The sequence below is a fragment of the Corvus brachyrhynchos genome, unplaced genomic scaffold (assembly GCF_000691975.1).
Source record: "Corvus brachyrhynchos isolate BGI_N302 unplaced genomic scaffold, ASM69197v1 scaffold115, whole genome shotgun sequence".
NCBI lineage: Eukaryota > Metazoa > Chordata > Aves > Passeriformes > Corvidae > Corvus > Corvus brachyrhynchos.
The window spans coordinates 13,201,943-13,221,516 of NW_008239553.1; the positions used below are offsets into that span (position 1 = coordinate 13,201,943).

The following is a 19,574-nucleotide window of genomic DNA, read 5'->3' on the forward strand; positions in this document are numbered from 1 at the left end:
CAACTCTCTCTGTGACACATATATATATATATATACACACCTATAAATATATATATATATATATATATATATATATATATATATGCACACATCCCCCCACACATATATACAAATATATATATACACATCTACTGTGTATACAGTATATATAGGTGTATGTATAGGGTGTATAGACCTACATGTAGGTGTATATATAAGGCTGTAAATTGTGTATAAATATATATATACCCTTCTATGTATTTACGCCTTTGAGAGAGGAGAGAATCGATATTAATAAATGAATGACGTGGGGGTTGTATGTATTACATATACAAGCATGTGTATGTAGTACCGAGTATGTTACGAGGATGCTGTGCACGCTCACACGGAACTTCCAACACTGGTATAAAAGTGTGTAGGTGCCGCTCCAGGTGCCGCTCCAGGTGCCGCTCCAGACCGAGCGCACCCGGCGCTCCCGTGCGGGGCTGCGGCCGTCCCCTGCCCTCCCACCGCGCTGTTTGTGAGCCTCCCCCAGAGGGATGGGGCGCCGAGGGCCGTGACTCAGCTGCTGGGCTGGGTGGTGTCCAGCCAGTGTTTGGCAGAGATAAGACCCCCCTCAACATCCTCCCTTTATTCCGGGGTTTTTGTTTGCTTTTGTCCTGACACACAAAACAAAAACTCCTCCGGGGACTGCTGCGGCGAGGCAAGTGTAAGAGGGAGAGCGGTGATGACAGAGGAGAGGTGTGCCAAAGTAAGTGACTAAGTGAGTCCCCTGGGCTCCTGAACGCAAAATACGGGATGGGAGCTGTGCCTGTGTGCATGTGCTGGGACCCACCAATAAACTCCACATGAAGCTTGCAGGAGTTTCTTTCATTACTTCCTACAGCTTCCTGAGTATTTTTCACCTGTACGGTTAAATAGGTGTCTACAGATAAATGGTGTGTGGGCAGTCACATCTCTGAATTTTCTCCAGTCATGCTGGATGAGCTGTAACTGTTGAGACCATGTGGTTGTCATTTGTTCTATTCAGTTCTGATACCCTATGCCTTTACTGATGGTACTTACTATGGTGCACCTCTACACAAACAATTTCTCAATGTGCACTTTCAGTTTGGGGTAGTATTTTGTATCTTTTCTCTAAGCGAGGAAGAAGCTTTAGTGGGACATGAGCATGAACTTCATTTATCCTGAGATCTTTTATGCTTGTTACTCACTCTCTAATTGCTTTATCCAGTTTGAAGTATCTCCCTACAGTCAGACTCCTCACTTGACAAGCCATTTGCTTATGTAAGACATATCAAGTGCTTGATGCTTTTCTTCTGTTACAAAGTTCAAAACATACTTGCTGGAGTCACCTGCCCACTCTTGCAAGAGTAAATGTACATTATTAACAATCAGTACTACTGCTGTCATTTTTGAAGGTACTTGTAAAATTATTCTTCCAATATTGACCTTGTTAGGAATTGTAAGTTTATTAATATATCTGTGAAGCTCTAAAGGTAGCTGGGTGTGAGTATCAAAGAGAGAAAATAAATTGTATAAGGTCATCTTAGCAGAAGACACAACTACTATATTGAACCTAGGAAATGAGGTATAGGCAAAACATTTTTAATCTTGAATTTGTGTGCATATATTGTGCAGGTCTTCTAGCAAAACTGTCTGAATTTTTACCTTGGAACACTGGAACGATAAAGCTCTTTTTATCTCAAACAGGGTCTGTTATGCATTGCCTTGGAATATTATCAGTGTTATGCAAGTTGCTAATAACATTTAGCACTTCATAGCAGCTTCTTTCTAAGTGAATCTGCATGGGGAGTGATTACATGCTGCAGTATTCTGACATTTACATTTTAAAGCCATTTCTGAAAATGAAGCCTCAAAACATCCCTAGCAATCGTTTCCAAGGTCTCTCTTTCCATGTCAGCTATGTATTAGTTCCTCCACTGACCATCAAAGCTGTTAGAGAATTGTTTGGAAAAAGCAAACATAACTTTGTGTAGAGCTTGCAACTACAGGTCTCTGTGAACAGGACAAAAGTAGATCCACCAAGAAGCCATTTTCTGCCTCTGAAGAAGTGTGACTTTTCGAAGTCACTGTCACAACAGGACAGGTGTTACTGGGATTGCCTGTGAGGATGTGGTCAACATGCATGGCAGGGCAGCATCTACGCTGCTTTTACAGTGGAGGGCAGAGGCTGCCTGGCCTGGTGTAAGGCCTGATGGTGCCAAGTTAGCACACCAAAATCTGGTAGCAAGTTTGAGGTGGCAGAGTAGGTTCAAGCAGAGTCTGCACCACACATCATGCTGCCACAAAGCCTCTCGTCTGCTGCATCCAGAGCAACTGGAGTGCTGCAACCAGATTTATTGTGTCATTAGAGTACAAAAACTACTTTAGGCTGGAAATACTTTCAAGTTCTTTTGTACACATAAAAGTAAACCCAAGGTATATCAAGTGACCAAAGCAGCTGTTATAGCTGGTTTACCCATAGCATGACCCGCTGCAGCCATTTTCACTGTTCCCTGCAGGTGGAGCAGTACGTTGGTGAAATTAAAGGTGGCCTGAGACCAACCATGAAACTCACAGTCATAGGCATGGTACACTCCAAACCCAAGAGGTAAGTGAAGGGACTGCTGGGGGCTTCACCCTGTTGTACATGCTCCTTCCTACCTCTCTTCTAAATTCAGAAGCTTTCGTGGAGGTATGTGCTCTTTGAAGGAAGAAAGTCAAACAGATTAACAATTTATGGCTTTATTTAGTTTTTCTGCACTCAGACTAAGATTAAAAGGTCAGGGAAGAGTTCACCGTTTGGTCTTTCTGACTGCCCTGACAAGATTTTCTACTTCTTGCCCTTATCTAATGTGAACTGAAGGGAACACACAAGTGACATTTTTCCTCCAGGAAGAAGTGCAATTCTCAACCTGAATCTTGGTTGTCTGTGGGGGGGTTGGAATCAACACCATTTAAGAAACGGTTTTGGCACAGGATGTAGAGGTTCATTGCTGTCTTTTATCTGGATAACAGCAACTATGCTTACCATTATACTTTTTTTGCATCTACAGCTATCAACTCCACTGCTTCTACTGGTGAAGAGTATGCCATAACCTCCTTTAAGACACAAAGGAGTGCATGTTGAAGGATTTGATTTCAGTCAAGAGAGAGGGAAAGCAACATCAGAAATCATTAGCATTCTGCTGGGCACTGGGGCAGGAAACAAAGATGAGCAGTGTCTTGTCTCATCCCTTTCTCCAGCTTCTAAGCCTGTAAAGTCCTGTGTTTTAGTCTGACATGAAACCAACAGCTATCTCTAGTCTCTATAAGCTTCTGCCATGTCCATCATGTCCTTTACATTTCTGAAAGTTCAGTAATTTAATTGGTCTTTTTTTCAGCTTTTCAGTGACTCTGCTCTGTGATCCAGTGGATGCAAACAAAGATGTTGGACTGTTATTTACAGTTAACTTCAGTGAGAAATCCATCACCCGAAATGCACGAATTGCTGGGAAATGGGGAAGAGAAGAGAAGACTATTCCCTACTTTCCATTTACAGCAGGTGACACGTTCAAGGTCAGTGTTAGGGTGCTATGAATAGGGTAGAGAAAAGGAGGGGAGAAAGGCTGGAGGCTATGTATATGACCACAAACAGCTAACTACTGACATTGCCAGGTTAACTAGTACGGTTTGGCACAGACAGCAACAGTCCAAGCCCTGATGGGAAAGATGCATCCCTTTCTCTAATCTTAGTGAGAGTACTCACTGGAGCTTTGCAGTATAATCTCAGAAGAGGGTAGGTTATTTATTAGGGGCATTTTAGAAGAACTGGTAGACTTTGTGCTTCGCTATCCCCATGACATTTAGTTCTAAGTCCATGCTGTTGAAATCAGCCCTGCTGCTGATCTTTAATACCCTTCCCTGTCCTTTTCCATTGCAGATGGAGCTCTTATGTGAACACCAGCAAATACGAGTCTTGCTTGATGGACGGCAGCTCTGTGACTTCACTCACCGCATTCAGCCTCTGAGCTTGGTGAAAGCTTTGCGGATCTCAGGGGACATCAAGCTTACCAAAGTGGCTTGAAAAAAGGAGACCATGATATCACCAGAGGACAGAGGAAAATGTACTTTTTCTTGTCTCAGAAATGTTTTGTCTTTTTCCCCCGGCTGATTCTGGAGAGTGGGAACTCTATCTTTTTAATTTACTGATGTGTTTGAGATACACACTTTTTTTCCCCATACACACTCAGCAATTGCAGAGCTATGGCTGGTCTGGATAAATCTCAAAGCATTTGCTGAGATACACTTCTGGCCTCTCAAAACTGCAAGATTTATGATGTTACGTGGTATCTCACATCCTTATGCCTCCTTACCCCCTCAGGCATGCCAGGTGGCAGAGCTCAGTCCTCTGTGGTGGGTGGCTGTTGTTAGCCTTGTGACTAGAACTGAGCATTATGCAGGTGGTGGGTCTGAGGAAATGGAAGCAGGAGATTTTCTTATAAATGAATAAGGGAGTCTGATGGGCCCAGCAAGGCTCACATTATCAGGAGTGAATTGCTTTTCCTGGAAGCTCTGCTCAGCACAAAACCATCTGTGCTTCCCAGCAGAGAGCAGTAAATGCCTTACCACCATCCTTGTCTCTTCCAGGCAGCTTTTCCGGAATTGAAAAGCTTCAACAGCTGTGGATTTCACAGTCTTCTCTGGACCAGCCCTAGGAAATGGTATCTGTAGCTTAAACTGCACTGCCTATTCCTGTTCTTGCATCTAATTAAAACTGCACCTTTGCTTGCAAACTTCTTTACCAGCACTCTTAAATATTTGAATGCATTTAAGTGTACTGTTATTTCATTGCTGTAGCTTTTGAGTGAAATCCTAAATACATGGCTATTCTAATAAATAAACAAGCATGTATCATATTCTGCCTTTGGCGATGAAGAGACTTCTTTTCAGTACACAACTTGGAGAACAAAACATCTGTACAGAGATGAATCTGTGGATAGCAGATTATCAAATTCCTCCATGACTTCAGGGAAGATATATAGCATGCTGCATTTTTGAAGGCTCTGCAGAGTCTGGCTGTCACATACAGGTACTCATAAAACAAGCAATTTTATGAAAATAGTGTATCAGCAGGCCGATCATGTGTTTGAATAATTTCCTACATTACATTTTACCCTCTGGTGTCTCAGTTTATATATAAATCTAAAATTACAGTGAATGAAACCATTATTTTTCATATACTCAAACCTGCCCTCTGAGAAGAATCATGTCTCTGAAAAGCACGGGATATTCAAATGCACTGGTTTGGGTTTTTCTTTTATATTTAATGATTTCAAAGACAAGGTTAGTAGACAAATAATGGAAAAATAATGACTTAAGATAGAAAAAGCAATAGTGAGGACTGCTACTATAGTTCTCTGTCCAAATGGTGCTCCAACATAAATGGACTTACAGTAATAATCAGAAGGAAAAGTCTTGCTTTTATGGCTGAGTGATTTCTTCCAGTATATTCAGCACCAGAAATTGTCTGGAATTTCCACTGGTCTGATTTGATACTCAGGATCCTGTTCTGCTGTGGGGCATTACCAACAGAAGAGTAAGCTGTATGGTGGAGAGGAAGACTCTTTGTTCTTTTCCAGTCTAACAGAGAACTAAATAGTAGAGCAGATGGATGGACAGACAGACCCCTTGTTTGTTTTGCAGTGTATATTATCCTGGCAGCTGGACTGTGGCTTAGCACAAGATTCGTGTCATATACCAAGAAAGGCATTCTCAGACACCAGCACCTTTCATTACTTAGCTGTTTCAGTCTTAACAAATTAAGTTTATGAGCCCCTTTATAAAGGGGAAAGGAGCAAGACAATTCTGCTTTAAGATAAAGCACAACCTGGATCTGTCAGACATAGACTGAATACTTGTACAAAAGATCCTTTTCTTCCATCTTGGAATATCTCGTAGTTTCTTTGTAAAGCCCTGCTTGTCTGTATCCACCTGTTTTGATCTCTTGGTTAGATGGTAAATTCAAGGTGGGGGAATTATTCTGGATCTACATGATTTGGTCTACATGGTCTGCCAGGAATTGGTAGGTGTTATGGTGATTCAAATAATGAAAATAGACTATAAAGGGAAAAACAACACTCCCAGACAATGAGAGCAGGAAGCTTGGTCACAAATAGTTTGTCATTTGACATGAAGTCCACATTACTCATGTCAGTGGTTTGATTGCCTCAATCCACTGCACTCGCTCTGCCTTGGAGCTGGCCTGGATGTAATAATGAATATCATTTTTGGTGATGATTTTGAAGAGGTTGCCTTGCACATTGCCCTTCACTCCTGCAGAGAAAAAAAAACCCGACAGATGAGGAGGGTGCACAGAGAAAATCTTTCTGGCAGATACGAAGCTTCATATGGAAGAATTTGAATTTCGTGAATTAGGGAATCAAATCTTTCCTTTTTATTATGAGTAAGACATCTAAAGCTCTTGAGTCTTTGATTTCCCTCTTCAAAACCCCTGGAAGTGTTCAAGGCCAGTTTGGATAGGGCTTTGAGCAAACAGCTTAAGTGGAAGTTGACCCTGTCCATGGCAGGGGGGTTGGAGCTTGGTGATCATTGGGGTCCTTTCCAACCCAAACCATTTGGTGATTCTGTGGTTCTATGAAAATAAAGATACACACATTCCTGCCATAGATTGTATGAACTACTGTGCACTCTACAACATACCTAAAATAGTCTCTGTTTAGGTGAAGACTATTATTTGAGTTATACACTGGAATGATGAACCCCTACCAGTTTGCACAGTAGATCAGATTTTCTCCTGCCCATAGCTGGGTTCCTCTTACCAAGGATCTCTGTTGTTCATCATGTCCCCCTGCCCCCAGACCAGAACATTTTCAGACCTTCTCTTTAGAAAGATGTTCTGTATTTTATATCTACACATTGTACTTACTGTCATAAAACATATTCCTTGAACAACAGAAACACTTATCTGTGAGGCTGAGGTTCTAGACAAATGTCTGAACTAAGCCCATGCTCCAGCAGAACTGGTTTTGTATTGCTGTCTTTATATCTCCCCTACATTTGGGTTCTTTTCAGGAAGGAAAAGGTAACAGCATAAGTAGAGAGGACACAGAAAAGGAATGGCATCAGAGGATGCCTCAAGACTTTGAGATAAAAAACGCCCAAAAAGAAGGTGTTTTCTATTTGTCTGTTAACTCTGGAATATTATTCAGTCCTAGGACTGTCTCAGAGGTCATATGACTAAGAAAAGCCCATATAAAGGGAACACCCAAGATATGTGGAAATAACGCTTAAAAAAAAATCCCCTTTGGTGTGGACAACCCAGCAGTACAGGGATTTGGGACGTGCCTCTGCCCTTGCTTGCAAAGGGAAATGAAAGGTCAGCCCACTTGTGCATACAAGCAACCATACATACAAACCCACACCCAAAGACTGTATTGCTACGGCATAAATATAAATGTATGGACATTTAGAGGCTCATTCTCACCTGCTGGGACTCCATTGTCCTCCAGAGCTGAGACAAGACAGCCACGAAGAGAGAATCCACCTACTGGTTTGTTTTCTTCCTGCAAAGAAAAAGGAAACAAGGCTTAGCTGGAAAATATCATCATTAAAATAATTTCCCAGAGCACGTGCATTACTTTTATGAAGTTGGAGACATAATGCCAGTTTTTCCAGGCATGTCCCAAGATAAATCAATTAGAACATGTAGTTAAATGCATTACTGTATTGTTTCAGTCTCAGATGTTTCTCTGATGTAGCTGGGCGTGGTATAAATCAGTTAAAAGCACAAGGGTAGGCAATCACATTTCAAACGTATGTATGGTTTTATCAACAGCAATATGTTGAATTGTATATATTTCTGTAAGTATTGCTTGCTGCTTTTCACTGAGACTATATGGGAAAAATCTGACTGTTTTCCGTAGTTGGCTAGCACTCTTGTTTCTTGCCTTCAGGTTCTGCAGTTTCAGCTTATAGCATTACGAGAATAAGTTGCAGTGAAAAAAATCCATGAAGGAAGAGGAAACAAAAAATGAATTAGCTCCATAAGCTCTTTTCACTGGGATGTTGCTTTTGTCTTCTTTAAAAGTCACATAAAGCATTTCTATACATGTTCTTGCAATCCTGTTGGGCTTTGTGCTACCATAAGTATCTGACTTGCTCACATTGATTATTATATTCATGAAGGTAAGTTCTACTGTTCTATGAGAAAGTTTAAAACTGAGTAGTAGAAATTCCTATAAATACTTTGGCATTAAGGAGACGCTATTCAATGCTGGAATAAGAATGTAAAAAATCCCAGTGCCAGTATGATCCTCAAGTGGTGGGATTTCCGCCCAGAAAGATCACAACCCAGAAAGAAACCCTGCAGGACCATGGTCCCAGACTGTGAGGGTACAGCAAAAGACCAATCCCAAGAAGACTGCTGCCACTCAGCTAAGGAAAAGGAATCTCACAGGAAAAAGACAAGACAGAAGATGCAGGGATACAAAATCCTACAAGGACAACCTCTTAGGGTAAGGCCAGAGAGGTCTAATTCCCCAGGAAATGGATGGAGGAACCCAGGGTGATAGAAACATTTACAGCATAATTGTATCTTCTTTATAATGTTTATGTCTCTAAAAGGATTTCTGGGGAGGGTAACTTCCCACTCACATACCTTGGTGGGATCATAGTAGTGCAAAAAAGCAGGATCAACTCTCAAAACAAATTTTCTCACCTTCCAGTTTTTCCTCTTGTGCCCCTGGCAAGATGGAAAAATTAAAATTACTACCTCCTGAAATGACCGTTTTCCTATAGGCTGTAGGGGAGACATAAATAGATACCAAAAAAGAGGGTTTGGACCCAAAAAGGAAAAGTATTTCCTAACATCTTGGTAATTCCCATCACCTTCTGCTTATCTTTCTTCTTCATACATTGATAATTCCATTGTCTCTTCCTTACCTGTGCTGAGAACTAAGAAAGCAGAGTGACAGGAACAAATGGTTATATCCCTGATTCCTGCTTTTAATTTCAGATTAAATATGGGTTTCAGATTAAAAGCCCATGCTGTGTGTGCTCTGAGGGGCTTATGTCAGGTCCTTTTGGAGCTCTTTACTCTTTCATCGCAGCCCTCTCATTGCTGACAGGCCTGTGCCAGGCCCTGTGAGCATCCCCTCCCCTGGAGGTTTGGTGCTGGGGCTGCTGGGGGCTGTCCCTGGCTGCTGCTGAGCACAGGCAGAAGCTCCTGGGCAGCTCTCGTGCCCTGTGGTGAGGGGAGGCTGCCCTGCCAGTCTGTGGGGATCCCACAGTGCCCTGCCAACCCTCGTGGTGCCCTGGCAGCTGGAGGAGGGAGGGTTGGGAAGCATCTGATGATCCAGTTTGCACAACACTAAATTTGGGGCTCTGGGTACAAGGCTCCAGAGTAAGAGTGTGGCCATGCAGTGCAGGTAGGGTTCCATTTGCAGGTGGCTGTATTATGCTCTGAAAGAGCATGACTGACCCTCGTCTTGTTCATAGTAAGCATGGGAAACTACACCTTGCAGACCAAGGGTCAGATCTGCTGCCAACAGGTAATTGTGCCCAAAACCAAGATTTCACCACCACCAAAGCACCCACATGTCCACAGATAAATGTCCACTTCATACAAAGGTCAAGCTACTCAGCTTTGAAATTCGTCTGTGGCCAGCAAAACATCATCACTGTTCACTCTACCTGGATGGGATAGGTTGAACCAAAGGAACAGTGGCTCTGCTTGGAAGTGAATGTAACACCTCTGGTAGGATTTGGAGTTTGTGTGGGACTTCGGCTTTTGATACTGTTTTGTACCTTTCAGTATATGCTCAATATGTACAGAACATCCAATTAATCCTGCCTGAGCAAGTTCCACAGTTCACTTCTTTGTAACTGGATACTCTTAACTGCAAGACCTCAAGTACTGACGGGCAAGTTCTGCTGGGCACAACTCTCCAGCCATGATCATATGGCAAAGACAACGTTTACTCTCTAAGAAACCCTAAGAGCTGTAATTTTTCTTGTTTCCTTGGGCAGGTTCCAAGACTTTGCTTACCTGTTTCACTAAGAATCCTTGCTTCACAATTTTGCCACTTAATTCAGAGATGTTAAAATGTACCTCTTCCTTGGAACTGGTATTTTTCTTACTGCTCTCAGCCTGCAAATAGGGAAAAGACATTTCCACTTTTGTTTTTAATCTAAACAGAGTTTTAAGTACAAAATTCTGCATTTTATTTTCCCTTTTATTTTCCTTAGCTGTTTTTAGCTTATATTTCCTGAGTAAATTCTACTCCATAGCTCTGTTGCACAGCCTTGTAGGACCAAGATTCACAGGCAACAAATTACAGCTGTAAAGCTGCACATGCTGGGTAGAAGCACTGTGGCCTTGAGCTGTAGCATAACTACAGCACTGCCTCCAATACATGCAGACACAGCACTGCACTCCAGGGACACACCTCTTTTAATGCCTAATTATGTAATTTGTAGATCCCTCCATATCCATGTAGCTATTTGGCTCCAGCAAAAGTGCCAGTGTTAGTACTACTAAAAGCCTAGAGCTGCTCCTTCTGCATTTGCTTTCTCAGCCTGCACATTTGCCTTTGGTTGCAGGCTGTGTGTGTCCCCTCCTCACTACCCCAAATCAAGTGTGTGACGAGGGCCAGAGGAGGTGCCTCTGTCAGCAGCTGCATCACTTACAAACATGTATAGTGCGGTGGAGTCATCGAGGAACTTCTCAGAGGGGTCGCTGGAGCGCGTGGCCTCTGTGCTGCGGACCCCCACAGGCCTGATGAAGTTCTCATCCATCAGCATGGATGCCAAGGTGACAGCCTCAAATCGTGACACAGCAAAGCTGTTGGAGATGAGCCAGTCCACCAGGGCAGAACCTGCAGGAAGAAAGGCAGTTCTCATACCAAGACAGTGTGCTCTCCTGAGGAAAGGCAAATGGTCTCCTGCCACACAGGTTTTCACTTGTTGAAACATTTTGGCACCATCCCAAAGATTGTCAGAGAAGTGCTGAGTTGACCAAAAGTGTGGGGTTCTAAGTGTACTTCCATATGTCCAAAGAGCAAGAAGGAAAAGTTTTGGAGAGCTTGGCTGCACTGCCAGGCTCCACTGGGTTATCCCGCAATTTATCCCACTATGAAGGCAGTACAGTAGCTCCTTTGTCCCTGCAATGAGGCATATCAGATGTGAGGTGGCTCTTTGTCTGCAGTAGGTGTACCTGTGAAGGTCTCTTTGTATCTGCTGCCTTGATCCAAATTGCGGGTCAGCTTAATTCCAGTACTGCTGTCATACATTCTCTCCACTATGTCGCTGCAAACGAGAGCACAGCACAGTATCAGCAGATGAGAAAGACAGGCAGAAATTCCTGCATACTTCTGTCAGTGCCTGGGATGTCCTCATGATTACCCACATAAAGATGGGAATTATTCTAGGTACTGCCCCAGAAGCAGTCCTAAGTACATTCCAGGAAAACTTTATTCTCCCAATAGCAGCACTAAACAAGGTGCCTCACAAAGTTATCTTTCAATTTAAAGCACTTCAAGCTGATCTATAGTCAGCCTGACTTACCTGCTCAACACAAATCAAATTAATGTAATTCTTCTGTTTCTTAATCTGTTCTCTGATTCCTTTTATTTAAGATGACACACCCTAAAAATCCTAGTCTGGATTGCAATTGTTGGTTGAAAACGAACAAGGCACAAAGTCACCACCCACTGCTTCCCTGATGTTACATCTTTTGAGGTAATACATCTCCCCAGTGAGAGCATCTGCAGCTGACTAGGAAGGTCTTCAAGCCAGCAGTGAGGTGCCTGTGCAGAACCCACATAATCCCAAAACGTAATGGTCAGGAAAAAGTGCGTTCCCTGGCAAAAGTATGTGCAAACCTAGGACAGCACAGCCAGTTTAGAGGTTCCTGGCCACACAGGAGCAGATCTGTGAAGAAAGGAGCTTCCCTTGATCCTCCCCATCCATCAACTCAGGCACTTTGCAAACTACAGCAACAACAGAATGAGAAATCATATACACTTACTGGAGGCTGATATTTTCTAGCAGTTTGAAAGAGTTCTTCATTCTGTGAAGTTCTTGTACCTGTACTGGGTGACCAGCATGAATAGCTCCAGTGATGTCCAAAGCCCAAGAATCACGTTCCTCCCTGGAGCAACATTCAAGGAAATAGTCTGTATTGGTTTTTGTCTTTAGTTTGATGAGTAGCTGTGGAGAAAGAAGTACAAAGCAATAACATCATTTAGCAATTTCCCTACTCTTGCATTTTGCTTTTTTTTCGCACTGGCCCAAGTGACACAGATAACTCTGATAGTGTATCCCACCTGAGCAGTTCAGAGCAATTCTTGTTCAGAAGGATGGTGGGCACAACTCTGGGTTGTTTTGGTTTTATTTTTTTTTTGGCTTCTATCCCCCTCAAATCCCTAGGTTTTCAGATAAACATGGTCTGCATGCTCCTGGTACTTAGAAGAGAGCAGACCACACAGATACTGGATTACACAGGAGTGTGCTGCTGACTGTAGAGATTTTCACATCCAGATCTCGACAACTGCAAACTCTTCATTTGGCTCTTTCTGCCATGAGAAGTACTGAAATAGTCAGCAATTCCCAAAGTAATTTCCATTGTGGCCCCACACATGGGAAATCTGCATTGCTGCTGCCCATGGGTGAGCAGAGAAACAGAGGAGGCACTTTTTCTTCCAGAGTCGTCTTGCTGGAAAGTTTCTACAGCAGCAGTATTCCATTGGTGAAGGAAAAAGGAGCCTGATCTGGCTGCCTGGGAGCACCCCATGGATACCCAGGATTTAAGACAACTACCACAGATGATGCTTCCCTTTTTCTCCACCCTCCTCAGATTTTATTGAGCTGTTCATGTCCTCTCTCCACACACTGTTGGGCTGATGCATTTGCATTTCTTCTCCTCACTGTGTGCACAGGAGTAGTGGTTGGGGTTGGGGTTTTTTTGTTAATAGCTGTGACTCACATTTGGGCACAGGGAAGAACAAAGACAAAATGAGGGAGTTCAGTGCTTGTCCTGGTTACACTGCTAGCGGCAGCTTGCTTTTGGCTGGTCCTAATTCCGGAAACACCCCGGTGGTATGGTTGCAGTAATCAAAGAAGCCAGGAGGAGAGAAGAAGATAGGAAGAAGTCAGAAAGTGAGTGACATAGAGAAGAGATTTTTTTCCCAGTCATACCGGTCTGTTCTCATATTCCAGGCATGGACAAGTAATAGTGCAGCCATCCAAAAGGATCCTGCCCTTTGGAGAAGGCTCCTTCTTGCCTCCTTCAATTTTGTAATACAGCAGCTTATCCTGAAGCAGAACGAACCATCTCACTTTCCAGTTACGAACAACATGTCCCTGGAGGGCAAGAAATCCACATAGCTTATTTTAACACAAGAACTGAGAAATGACCATATTTTCTTCTTGGCTTCTTGTATGAAACGAAGCACAAGAAGTCATCCTGAGTCCTGTTCTCCCTGAAATACACATTTCAAGTAACAAAATAGCACAGCTCCATCACTATAAAATCATAGAGGAATAGAAAAGTGCTTTGCTCTTTCTTCAGCCAGGAGAACTTCTTTGCTGGCAAGAATTGTTTCATGTAAAAGCTCACATGAATTATCCCAAAGAGCTGATGTAGCTGCACACCTGTCTGCTGACAGCACAGGCAGCAACAGGGCTAAATCTGAAATGTGTGAAGGCTCTTAGCAACTAGCTCCTCCTCTCTGGTGACCCTGGGTGGTGTCTTTTTCTCTTTCATTTTGATGTGGCTCTAGGTGCCAAGTGGTTTTGCAAACACTTTGCTGGGTGAATTCGCTTTTCCTTACATCCCCCACTTACTGCTAATGAGAAGTTCATTTCAATCGTACCTGCCTCCAATCTCCTGGGCTAAAACATTCCCTGTGCTCCTGTTTCCTGTAAAGGAAATATGCTTTTTAAAGACAAAAGACTGAATGAAGGCTGCTGTTGAATGCCTCATGGATTATATGACAATACAGACAAATCCTCCTATTTTCCCTCTGTAAACAGCCCCCAGCTCTCTTTAGTCTGGTTAAAGGACAGCAAAGCCAGTGAGGGCTGGCACTGGCAGGCTCAGTCCTGTCTGATGGTGTCTGGTCCAGCTTTGCTGTGCAAAGAGCTGACTTGTGTTTCTACAGGTGATGGAGTGTTACAGCCAGCAGGCAAAGCAGGGGGTAAAGAAAGCTCTGGCACCTGGGACAGGGTGAGCATGGTGAGAAGAAAGAAACATGTAAGGTCCAGTTGTGGCATGAATTAAAGCTCATTAGTTCTCTGTAAATAAAGGGGAAACCCAGCAATTTCCAAGTAAAGGTGGAGTAACGAGTCTCTAAAATCCAGGGCACTATAGATCCAATGTCTTCTAGCCCATACTAAATACAATTTATCTAACTTGTGTTTGTTCTCTCCTTTCCTTTGCGTTCCTCAGTGATTTTTTTCACCTGTTGTAAAGTTACTTGGCCATTTTTCCTGTATGTTCTTTGCTATGGCTCTATTCTTTCCTTCTAGAAAATGTTCTCTTTTCTCAGGAGGTCACCTTACCTTTTTTTCTTTATCTTTACCTGAATTCCACACATTCATTTTATATTTATAATGCATTACAGTACATAATTCTGTCATTTATAATGCAATTAGATAATCCCTTTGCTTCTGTTCTCTTCTCAAGAAAGCTCTATTTTCTTTACCTGATCCTATACCTTCCTCCTTTTTCCTCTGTGAATCCCAGGTTCCCTTGTCCCTCAGTTTCCTTTAGTCATCCTCTTTGTGGTCTCCTTCCTATCAAGCTGTGTATCTGGGCGATGTTGTACAGACTGTGCTAGTCACAGCTCTGTGTGCTGCCGATAACCTGCTCCTCTCACACACTCGGTGCCTTGGCTTCCCATTTGAATTCAGTAGTCACTAAAGAGGCAAAAAGAACACCTGTAGCCCAGGGAGGAGACTGGGAGCTGGGACTGCTCTGCCCTTGCTCCACATAGAACTTCATATGGCTAGTGGCTGGCTGGCCAACTGGCTGGGAGTCCTGCCAGGAAAGCTCCTGACCAGGATTACCTTCATGTTAGCACCAGAAACACTGCCACGTACTGTAGAAAAGCATTTCCCAAGGCGTGGCAAAGCTTTGAACAAACCTCTGAATCACATTTTTCTCTGTGAAATCAAGGACCATATTAATCATTGAGACAGGGTCTTGATACTAAAAGCAGTTTATGTCCCTTGCTAAATTGCCTCCTTGTGTTCCAGCAATGACTGACTTGGTCCTACAGGGAGAAGTACTGGGAAGGTTGAAATCTTTCAGCTTTTTTCACCACATTTTGGCTAAAATTTTCTTACAGCACTGCTTGAGGAGTATGGAAAAAAGAAGTTATTTCAAGCACATTTTTAAGTTTGCATTGCCCTGATCCCCTTTAAAAAGAATAATCTGTTCTCCATTCTTTCATATGAAATGGGAAACCCTGCACAGACAGGTCACTGAAAAATGCACAAGCTATCTTAACCGACTGTCAGAACTTCTTCTGTCTCGCCATCCTTCGCTGCTCACCCCCACTGCTGCCTCGGACGTGCTCCTTGCAGGGGTGTGTGCGAGGTGCAGACATATTGGCTTTCTAAGCCCTGAGTCATCCTGATGGCTAATTCACCTTCCTCTACAGAAATGCCAGCACGGGGAAACTTGCGGGTGGGTAGCGAATAGCTGCAGTTCATGCAGCTTCCCTAGCAGGCATCTGCACAAACCTGGAGGAGCTCCTTTCCCAGGAGCAGGCAGGAGCCCCTCCGACCCAGCACCCAACAGGCTGCCTTGCCAGAGCCCTGGCTCGCTGCAGTCCCTGCTCAGGAGCTGCTTCCACGTTTGAGCAGAGCAGCACGGGGGGGAACCAGAGCACTCACCCGTTTGACGAGGAAGCCCTCCTTCAGCACTCCAGCTTCTTCCTCCATCATAGCCAGCAGGGAAAAGAGCAGAGCCCCCGCAGAGAATTGCCTGAGCCCTGGCAGTCTGTCCGTCTGCACATGATTTGTTTAAGAAAGTTCATTTTTCTTTGCTCCCCTCCTCCTCCAATGTGACGCACTCTCCCTTCCCTGTTTTTTTTTCCCTCCCTCCCTACCTGTGAGACATTAGTTAAACAGCGAGCTGGCTCTGATATATTACCTGCCCTCGGGGAAATAAAACAAAGGGATGTCTAAAAAGGATCTTGAAAGAATTTCACAGAATTTAGTAGAGCAAAAAACCACCACCGAGTGAGCTGGCCAATATAAGCAGCTAGAAAATGACAAATCAGGTATTGCATGGGAGGGGGAAGCAGAATTTTAAAACCACATTCCTCAAAACTTCAGACTAAACAACTACCACTTAAAATTTCTCATCTAACAAACACATCTCTCAGAAGTTCTAGAGATCAGCACAGCTTGTAACACATAGGATATTGTGATTACAAGGTGACTTTTACAAATCTTAAAGTAACTTCTTTTGCTAAAAATTTATTTTCCTAAATAAGCTCCAAAGCACCTACAAGTCCACTCTACTTTCAGTGACCCCTCAGTATATAAACCCAGATTCTCAACCTAATATCTTAAATCTCTACGGAAGCAGGCTTTTAGTAAAGCAGCCTGATCCATGAACATTGCAGTGACCTCTTGTACCTCCTGAATGCCTCTGAAACAGAGTGTCTTTTGTGTCCATATACAATCTCAGATGTTTATTGTATTTTTAAAGACTTCAGCTGCCATGACAAATCTCTTTTGATAGATTTATCAAATCTTGTCCTGATGAAGTAAACCAGTATTAATAATTCAGAGTGCTGCTGTTCAGAAGTAATAGCCTTTGCTATTCTGTCAGCATTCCATGACTCTCACTAAAATTAAGGTGATATATGTGGGCAGAGTTATGAGCTGTGATAAGAAATACAGGGTAGAGTATAGCAAATAAACAAAAGCACTCGTTGCTATGTAAAGAGTCCAGAGGTCAGTAAGACGAAGTGACTAAAATATCATGGGGCACACTTTCATGCACCAAGGAAAAGGAACAAACAAATAATTTCTTTATACATTTTTATAACTTTTAGCTAGGAATAGCAAGACACTGAAGAATTGAAACCAGCACTGTACTGGAGACAACCCAGAGAAGAGTCCTGCAGAGGCTGTGAGAATACAATGGGTGACTAAACAATGCTGGAAATTAGAAAAGTTGATTCTGTATAAAGAGAAAACATGCTGGCTGAGATTTCAAAAGCAGAAGTTACCTATGTAGCTTCTACTGCAGACCTTTTGCCTCTTGGGAAAAGGCAGGCAGCATCGAGGCAACCGGCTCAGTAAGTCATATCCCAGTATGTTCATTCTTCAGTCCACCTAAAGTCAGTACAGTAACAGAACACTTTTTGCTGCTGGTATGTAATATTTTGAGTTACCAATGGAAAATTTTGTAATTTTTTTTAGTATTACTGTAGCCTTAAAATAAAGCAGAACTTAACCAAATATATTTTTGTTAATTGAAAAAATAATCTCCATCTCTGCATATATATATATGCATATATATATATACACACACACATATATATTTGTACATAAAAGTTGTATTCAGAAGATGAATCTTGGAAAAAAAACTCTGATAAATTCAGCAGAAAAATAAAAGAAAATAAATTTCACCTCACCAAGTTTTGTACATTACATTACACAAGAGGGGAAAAAAAAAAAAGAAACCTTGAGACCAGGTACACAAGAGATATTACTGCTGCATGCATTTCCTGGACATGCACTCTTTATATAACCAGCTTCAGGAATACAGTGTTCCACCGCTTGGTATTTGAGGTTTGACTCCACATTGTTCAGCTTGTTACTGCAGGCAATTTATTCAAGGTGCTATTTCATGCTAGGGAGGACAGGTAGAAGCTTGCAGGGGGCTCTCGCTCAGACAGTGATCTCAGAATTGCTCCATAAGCAGTCCTTGCTGAAGATCTGACAAGCTCCTTTTCTCCAGCATGCAGACCACCCACGACCCCGCAGACGTATCTTCGCAAAATTAACATTAGCAACAACGAATTCTATTGTCAAACTGCTGGTGAAAGGTGAAACAAATCTTGCTTCAGCTGGTCATTAAATAACAGGTTTCGTATTAACTACTTATATAGAGCCTTCACTTCCTGCAATACCTCAACTCAAAGTGTTTCTTCAATACTTCAGATATTTATCATACACACACCCCTTCCTCCTTGTCTCATTCTGTAGTTAATCGAGGCTGAAAAACTGCCCCTGTATTGCTCCTGAGGCTGAGTAAACACAGATCTTTCATGGTCAGGTCGTATAAAATGAGTCAGTGGACCCGGGCTGTCCTATTCATGCATGGGCTGGGAATGCAAGTTCTGGCATTGAACGCTTCCGGTGGGAAAGGACATGCTTCGATCTGTATAAACTTAGGGAGCTCTACATCAAATCTTCTGTGGGACTTAAAACTACTGAAGAGTACCCATTTCCTCAGATTCCCTTCAGAGTGTTTTCCACATGTCAGTGTAGTAGTACAACAGAAAAAGGACAGTTAAGTGCTTCACATTTTCTTCCCTTTGAAGTGACCCCCAAATACTTTATATGCTGTAGAATTTGAAATAGAATGGCCAGGAAGAGCCGGCTTCAAGATCACAGGATGCTACTCAGGGTTACAGGGGAGGGAGGAACAGCCTCCACAGTTCTGAGTGCAGGCTGTGCTCTTTCAGCTGGCAGACCCTGCTGGTACCTCCCGTTCAGTCCTTCAAGAAGCCACACAGCTGAGATTAAGGGAACCTGCCCAAAGGAAAACCCCGTCCCATGCTCTGCCATGCCCAGCGTGTATCATCATGTCACACACAGCATTGGGGTATTACAGACACCACAGTTTTCAAAGCAGCTTCTTAGGACTTTGCCCTCCAGTGTAGCACTCTCATTAAATATTTAGTTCCTTTAGTGGATTAGGAAATATGATGAAAACAAACCACATCAAAATAAAGCATGATGAAACATTTCTAGATAAAAGTGAAAGACAACAAGCATTCAATAGTATTCTGACATAACAGCAATTTAAAAATTAACTGTAGAAAGGTGCAAGTATTTGGAAACAGTTGTTTCATTGCCTAGACTCTTGAAAATCAAAGTGCAGATTCTGCTATGAAGAACACACCAGCTTCACTGCACCTAAAAAAAATCCTGTGGGCCAAAATCAGAGAGAAGACAGCAAGAAATTGTCACTGTACTAAAAACCAGACAAACCACAACAGCCCCAAGGGCACCACTTCTTTAGAAACCACTATTTCCCCTCATCAGAAACAGGATACCGGGCTGTGTGTTACCAGACTCTGTGCCTGACCTGAGCCACTATAACTGTTTGGGTTGGATTTTTGCATTAATGAGTCCTTACTGTTTCCAAGCTGTCAATCTTAGAAAATCAATTTGAGGTAGGAAAGTCAAACTGAGATCCTTACAACTAACATATCAGGCCAAGTCCTGTCCACAGGTATACCTGTCCTCTTCCCTTCCATTGACTATGCTTAGTGCAAGTGGAGATGTTGGCCTTGTGATTACAGTTCAGCAAACAGCACAGTAGCTAATGAACAGCAGGA

At 42.8% G+C, this 19,574-nt stretch overlaps 2 protein-coding genes across 3 annotated transcripts; one reads left to right on the forward strand and one right to left on the reverse strand.

The window, feature by feature from the left end:
* Positions 1-302: 302 nt before the first annotated feature.
* Positions 303-4,880, forward strand: LOC103620812 (galectin-related protein A). Its single transcript, XM_008639536.2, has 5 exons — positions 303-730; positions 2,505-2,593; positions 3,366-3,540; positions 3,905-4,088; positions 4,612-4,880. Exons 1-4 carry the CDS (start codon positions 707-709, stop codon positions 4,046-4,048), a joined length of 432 nt encoding a protein of 143 aa, XP_008637758.1. The 5' UTR covers positions 303-706; the 3' UTR covers positions 4,049-4,088; positions 4,612-4,880.
* On the reverse strand, positions 4,823-16,499 carry PLEK2 (pleckstrin 2). Of its 2 annotated transcripts, XM_008639537.2 has the most exons (9): positions 15,883-16,497; positions 13,180-13,344; positions 12,011-12,192; positions 11,198-11,289; positions 10,672-10,859; positions 10,031-10,132; positions 8,642-8,725; positions 7,469-7,547; positions 4,823-6,297 (listed from the first exon to the last, which is right to left on the reverse strand). In XM_008639537.2, the coding sequence occupies exons 1-9, from the start codon at positions 15,931-15,933 to the stop codon at positions 6,170-6,172; spliced, it is 1,071 nt and encodes a 356-aa protein (XP_008637759.2). In that variant the 5' UTR covers positions 15,934-16,497; the 3' UTR covers positions 4,823-6,169. The 2 variants fall into 2 exon arrangements, with proteins under 2 accessions (XP_008637759.2, XP_017597786.1); XM_017742297.1 differs by lacking the exon at positions 13,180-13,344 and having other exon boundaries at positions 15,883-16,499.
* Between the last annotated feature and the right edge of the window lie 3,075 nt (positions 16,500-19,574).

What these genes read in the sequence shown, in the direction of transcription:
- LOC103620812 (XM_008639536.2), top strand. Translation starts at nt 707, where the DNA reads ATGACAGAGGAGAGGTGTGCCAAA. An exon ending in CAGAGGAGAGGTGTGCCAAA is followed by an intron (nt 731 to 2,504) that starts GTAAGTGACTAA and finishes TGTTCCCTGCAG; the next exon opens with GTGGAGCAGTACGTTGGTGA. An exon ending in CAGCAGGTGACACGTTCAAG is followed by an intron (nt 3,541 to 3,904) that starts GTCAGTGTTAGG and finishes TTTCCATTGCAG; the next exon opens with ATGGAGCTCTTATGTGAACA.
- PLEK2 (XM_008639537.2), bottom strand. Translation starts at nt 15,933, where the DNA reads ATGATGGAGGAAGAAGCTGGAGTGCTGAAGGAGGGCTTCCTCGTCAAA. An exon ending in CTAGAAAATATCAGCCTCCA is followed by an intron (nt 11,290 to 12,010) that starts GTAAGTGTATAT and finishes TCTCGTTTGCAG; the next exon opens with CGACATAGTGGAGAGAATGT. An exon ending in GGACAATGGAGTCCCAGCAG is followed by an intron (nt 6,298 to 7,468) that starts GTGAGAATGAGC and finishes TTTTCTCTGCAG; the next exon opens with GAGTGAAGGGCAATGTGCAA.